This window comes from Sceloporus undulatus, chromosome 1 (genome assembly GCF_019175285.1).
Source record: "Sceloporus undulatus isolate JIND9_A2432 ecotype Alabama chromosome 1, SceUnd_v1.1, whole genome shotgun sequence".
NCBI lineage: Eukaryota > Metazoa > Chordata > Lepidosauria > Squamata > Phrynosomatidae > Sceloporus > Sceloporus undulatus.
In genome coordinates, this window is record NC_056522.1 from 141,752,546 (window position 1) to 141,758,545 (window position 6,000).

Consider the following 6,000-nt stretch of genomic DNA (forward strand, 5'->3'; position numbering starts at 1 on the left):
AGACTTCATAGAGGGTCTATACTATTAGACCAGTGGTCCCCAAACTGTGCTCTTTTAAGGGAGTTTGGACTTCAGCTCCCAGAATCCTGGGCTGTTGTCCAACATGGCTGAGGCTTCTGGGAGCTGAAGTCCAAAACCTCTTAAAGGACACCGTTTGGGGACCACTGATATAGACCGTAGCGAGTGGTGTCACCAGGGAGTGCGAGGAATAGGGCCCACTCTGGTTGACAGCCCAGAAGAAGGGTATTATCTGGTTGCCCACACCCTGGAGCCTATTGCCAAGGCATGGGCAAGGAATGTTTTCCTAATAAGGAGAGAATTGGGGCACACCGAGGAGGAGGAGGAGGAGGAGGAGGCGACCCTGCACCTCTTTCTCATTCTCCTCATGAGGAGAGCAGGGCCATGGCAATGAGAAAGGCCTACATTTTGTCAAGTTGTAGCTGGTGTGTTGTATGATTTTTTTGAAACAGTTTTGCCTGATAAAGAAGCCAATTCAGCTTGGAAAGTTTGTAACATGTATTTTGTGCATTTTGGTTGGTAAAATAAAGATATCACTGTTTTGTGGATTTTGGATGTTATTGTCCTTTACTATATGGCCATCATGGCTACCCCTGCTAAGAGTTTCAAATAGCATCATGAATCTAAAACCTGTCCACTTCTCTTCTTCACAGGGTGCATCTACACTGTAGAAATAATGCTGTTTGGCACAACTGTAAGTGCTGTAGCACCATCCTATGGAATCCTGGGATTTGCAGTTTTGCAAAGTCCTTAGCCTTCTCTGCCAAAGAGTGCTGGTGCCTGACAAAACTACCAGTCCCAGGACTGAGAAGGATGAAGTGAAGGCTGTTGAAGTGGTGTCAAACTGCACTATTTCTACATGCACCCAAAGCCTAGTAGTACCAGTTGCTTTTCTATAGTTTTTTGTGGGTGTTTCAGGCTATGTGGCCATGTTCTAGAAGAGTTTATTCATGATGTTTTGCCAGCATCTGTGGTAGGCATCTTCAGAGATGCCATCCACAGATGCTGGTGAAATGTCAAGTATAAACTCTTCTAAAACATGGCCACATAGCCTGAAACACCCACAAAAAATTATGGGTGCTGGCCCATGAAAGCCTTCAACTTCATAGTTGCTTTTCTGTTTTCATTTTCTAAAATAAGAAGCCATAAGGAAAGGGGATCATGTTTGTGTGGGCTAAGCCAAAGATGAAATTGGAATCACTGGAATCACCATCATCATCTTACCCACTTCTCCCCATGGATCAAGGCAGGGAACAACAACAGATCACACACACATCATCATCTGTCAAAAACACGATATGTTTATTCCTACACCCCCAAAAATAAAATCTGAGAAAGGAGGTGCTGGATGGAGAGAACACTAAGCACTTTATGAGGCAGCGATAGAGGAAAGAAATATGCAAGATTTGTTTCCAGAACTCTTTGAGGTCTAGGAATGTTTTCTTTTTCTTTCCCACATCTTCTTTTCTCTAAAGCGGTTGCTGTTGCAGAAGGAAGCACACCAAAAAGTCTTGAAGACTAACAAGGTTTATTGACATTAGCCAATAAATTGGCATTGACATGGGTATGCCAAGCACCCGCTTCATCTGTGGAGTGGCACCCTCAGATGGCAAAGCATTATGCTCATATGGGGAAGGAGGGGGAGCCAGTACTGGCAAATTGTCCTGACAGTGTATGGTGAATGGGTCTTCCCACCTATGCCTCCGAGTTGTAGAATTAATGCAGTTTGGCACTGCCTTTAACAGTCAGGCCTCCATCCTATGAAATCCTGGGATCTGTAATTTGTTGTGGCACCAGACCTCTTTGAGAGAGAAGGCTAAATATCTCACAAAGCTACAAATCCCAGGATTCCATAACATTGAGCCATGGCAGTTAAAGCAGTGTCAGCCTGGGTTATTTCTGCAGTGCAGAAGCAGCCATAAACAGACAGAGGCAAACCAGACAGCAAGAGATGAGGTACAGCAAATAATAATAATAATAATAATAATAATAATAATAATAATAATAATGATAATTTATATTTCCTGCCTCTCCCAAGGATCAAAGAGAGATTGCATCATTAAAATAATACAGTACAATTCCAGAAGAACAATCTCTAAAATACTAATACTGAATTGCGCATTCCTATTAGTTCCTCTTCTGTTTCTACCACAGTATGAGAGTCTGTTGATCTATTTCATGACAGGAACAGGGCTTGTCATCACTGTTGCTGTCTAGTGGTGGACTGGCAGCCCTGGTGTGCTTTAAGTTATTGTTTGCCTTCAAGCCATCAATGTTTGCCTTCAAGTCATATCTGATTATGGTGACCCTAAGTCTTGAGGTTTTCTTCATAAGAGTTGTTCAGAGGAAGTTTGCATTGCCTTCATTGGTGCCTCTTCATGGAAAATTCAGTGGTGAGCACCATATTTTGAAGACTGATCAGTTCTCTATGGACTGCTTGAAGTGGAGGTGGATGTGCCAGCAATCCTGAAGTGCTTTTCATAGGCATATTAAATGATGTCCTCCCGATATGTGGCCTTACGGACTTCAGAGAAGTATATGCTACAAATAAAGAAGAGAGAGGTGTAAAACAAGCAAATGGAATCAGAGGTTGCATTCAGATGTATAAGGAGTGTCTTTGACTAAACAATTTAAAAAGATTATGAATTAACGTACTGGACTGTGAATTCTGTGAAGTTCTGCTTGTATACTAGGAATCTTGGCACTCTCATCCCCCTGCAATCCTTAAAAACCTGCCATAAGCAATTGGGAGACTTTCCAAAATAGTAGGAGAGATAATATGGGGCATACAGTACAATACTGTCTTCCAATGAACAGAACAGTGGCTTTTCTGCAGCAGCAGCATTTTTCAACTACTGGATGCAAACCAGACTAGCAGCAAGCATCCCGTCCCAATGCACTGTTCATAACTGGCAAACAGCATGGCAAGAGTCTCTGGATGAGTGACAGTTTTCCTAGAGTCACTTCTATATTGACAAGGGGGATGCCATTTCCCAAGCTGGTTTCACATTGGCTTCTTTTATGTTGTATAAAGAAGACAGAGAATTATGATAGACCCTGGTCGTTTGTAGGCTGCCTCTAGATTTTGATGCAGTGGTACAACTGCTGTGCTATGAGAAGGAAATAGAGTTTACCAGATGATGGATTTAGAGGAGATGGATCAATAATTGGAGCTAACTGAACTCTCAGGTCAGCAGAGCCAACTTCCTTTTTCAGAAATGAGGAGATATAAGCACCCATTATTCCTTTTGATCCTGTGTGACCTGAAAGAAACAACAAAAAAAGGACACACCTGGGATCAATGCAGAATAGTTACTAGGTTCCACATACCCTTAATAATAGTTTCCTTAAAGAAAACATCGGTTAATGCTTAATGAAATATTAGAAACATCAGTTAATGCATAACCAATCTACAAATCAAAATCCTCCCACACACATGAAAAGCTGGAAGAGATCGTGTCCTCCTCAAGATTGTGTAAGCTTTTCACCTATGATAATACAAGCATTTGAAATTACTCTGCCATTTCGGCAATTAAGTGTATGAGTTTAGTTATAAGACCTCTACCGTAGAAAAAATACGATCTTTTCATGTATGTGGAATCATTATGGCACCATCTTTAAGGGAAGGGGATAATGAATGAGTGAGGTTAGAAGAAGATGAAATTGGAAATCAGGCTGGAATCATTTTGCTCCTCTTCTGTCCCGACCTCACCTTCCCTTTTGCAACTTCTTTCCTCCATTCTTTGTGTTCTGGACCCACCTCAGACATCTCCATGTTGTGAACACTCTAGAGGCATGTGCCTTCACAGTGTCAGTGGTGCTCCACTTCCACCCCTGTCCTCTTCTTCTCTCACTGTTCCATATGCATCCTTCCTGAAGCTGAGCACTGAGTGGAAAGGGAAGAAGACCATCTCAGATAGAAGGAGTGTACCATTCTTACCTCCCGAAGCTTCACGTTGGATGGAACGGGACAACCATCCCAGATATAAGGATTATATCATTTTTCGCTGAAGGGTATACGCTAGCTGCCCTCCCCTCCAAGATCCTTTCAAAGAGGTTCAAGGTCAATTCTAACTCAAACAAGCTCAAGGCTCAGTTCTAGCTCAATTCTAAAGAACCTCATGTTACCTACGTTTTTTTTTCAGTTAGTATCAAAGATGTGACAATGTCCCTTTGAGTACATTCCAATATATGTGGGTGACTCCTTCCACCCTCATTGTTCCATATGTGTCACTCCTGAAGCTTCACGTTTGGTGGAAGAGGACGACCATCCCAGATAGAAGTGTACTGTGCTCCCCTGCCAGATAAGGTTCAAGGTGCTTTTGTAGGAGAAACAAGCTCAAGATCCACTTGGGGAGAACAAGGGTAGTCAAGCTTCCAAGACTCCAAACACTTCCAAGTGAGGTACTGCATCATGGGACAGTTTACATACAATATATTCCAATAATCATTCATACGTTCATCTAATCTCCATGTCTTTGGGAAACAGTCTTCCTCCTACATTTGACCACGAAACAACATGGAAATTGAATTTGAACTCATCTCAAGGTTTTGAAATTTAATTGACATTCTCTCACAGAAAGGAATTATATTGGTGTTACTGTTTTTGGTTTCTGTACTCAAACATGAATCTGAGGAACTTAGCTCAGGTCGAGGAAATCCTAAATTTCCCCCATTTTAGTGGTGTAGTCCTCCTGAAACCATAGATTTATGATTTCTGGTTTTTAAAGGTGTTTGGCTTACTGTGCCAAAGAGTGCTTGGTGCTGCACAAACAAATCCCAGCATGCTGGAGGAAGGAGCCATGGCAGTTGAAGTGGGATCAAACTGCATTATTTCCACTTTTATTCACCTGCTTTTCTATTTTCATTTTCGAAATAAGAAACCAAAGAAGGGAAAGGGGATAATGAATGAGTGGGTTTAGCAGAAGATTAGATTGGACATCAGGCTGCAATCAGCACCACCATCAATCCTCACCTCTGTTACCCTTGCAACTTCTCCCCTCCATACTTTGTGTTCTGGAATCATCTCGGACACCACAGAGTTGCAAGTACTCAAGAGGCAAATGTCTTTGCAGGGACAGCTGGGATCTGCTTCTTCCCCTGTTTTGAAGACAGAAAGAAAAGGGGACAGGGGAAAGACCAAGGGGATCCAGCCAGTAAAAGCAGACTTGATTTTCATTTCACCCAGAGTCTCTTGGGAAAAGACTTAGGATCTCAACAATGGGTCTTCTTGCCCACAGATCTCACTTCTGCCCTTTTTGTTTTATCTTCATGCATCAGCACCCATATAATAAGGTACCCAAACGTGATAATCCATTAAGCATAGAAGAAAGATAGGTCTATACAGCTCTAAGTGCTGTGTTTAGCTTTGGATTTGGGGTGCTCTGGTTGTGAAATCAGTTGCATCATTGATTGCCAGGTTTGATTCCGCTGGCTAGGGGGGGGTATCCTTTTCCTCCCTCAGCACTCCTTGTCTAAGGTTTCAACTGAAGCTGCTCAGTGGAAAACCATCGCAAATAAGAGGAGTTTACCGTTATCCAGTACAGGGTATACGATAGCTGGGCTTTATTATTAGAACAAGCTCAAGGTCTCTTTAGAGGAGATACAAGCTCGAGGTCCATCTGTAGGAGAACATAGGCTAGTCATGCTTCCAAGACTCCAGACACGTCCAAGTCAGGCACTGAACAGCTCAGTTTGTAATTTTTCTTCTTAATTTTGCTCTGCAGGAAAGATGCATGTCTCGCCTAAAGTAAGCTTCAACGAGCTAGCCATGTTAGACTGGAAAATCAGTATGGAAAGGGAAGCCCAAGATCTATTTCTAGTAGAACATAGGGCAGTCGAGCGTCCAAGACACCGGACATATTCTCTTGGGAAAGGACTTAGGATCTCCAAAAGTAGGCTGATATTTCCTTTAAGGAGAAGCAAGCTCAAGGTCCATTTGTAGGAGAACTTCGGGCAGTCAAGCTTCCAAGACTCCAGACA

The 6,000-nt window shown here is 42.5% G+C and overlaps 1 protein-coding gene across 1 annotated transcript; it reads right to left on the bottom strand.

Moving 5' to 3' along the window:
* Positions 1-2,154: 2,154 nt before the first annotated feature.
* LOC121923519 (serine/threonine-protein kinase ICK-like) lies at positions 2,155-5,257 on the bottom strand. The gene is made up of 3 exons (XM_042454025.1): positions 4,994-5,257; positions 3,153-3,281; positions 2,155-2,559 (listed from the first exon to the last, which is right to left on the bottom strand). Exons 1-3 carry the CDS (start codon positions 5,022-5,024, stop codon positions 2,381-2,383), a joined length of 339 nt encoding a protein of 112 aa, XP_042309959.1. The 5' UTR covers positions 5,025-5,257; the 3' UTR covers positions 2,155-2,380.
* Positions 5,258-6,000: the final 743 nt, after the last annotated feature.

Bases quoted from the DNA above. Each gene is read 5' to 3' on its own strand.
- LOC121923519 (XM_042454025.1), bottom strand. From the start codon at position 5,024: ATGGAGGGGAGAAGTTGCAAGGGTAACAGAG. The intron at 3,282-4,993 runs GTGAGGATTGAT...TGTTTCTTTCAG, and splicing joins AAGTTGCAAGGGTAACAGAG to GTCACACAGGATCAAAAGGA. The intron at 2,560-3,152 runs GTAAACTCTATT...CTTTATTTGTAG, and splicing joins TCCTCTAAATCCATCATCTG to CATATACTTCTCTGAAGTCC.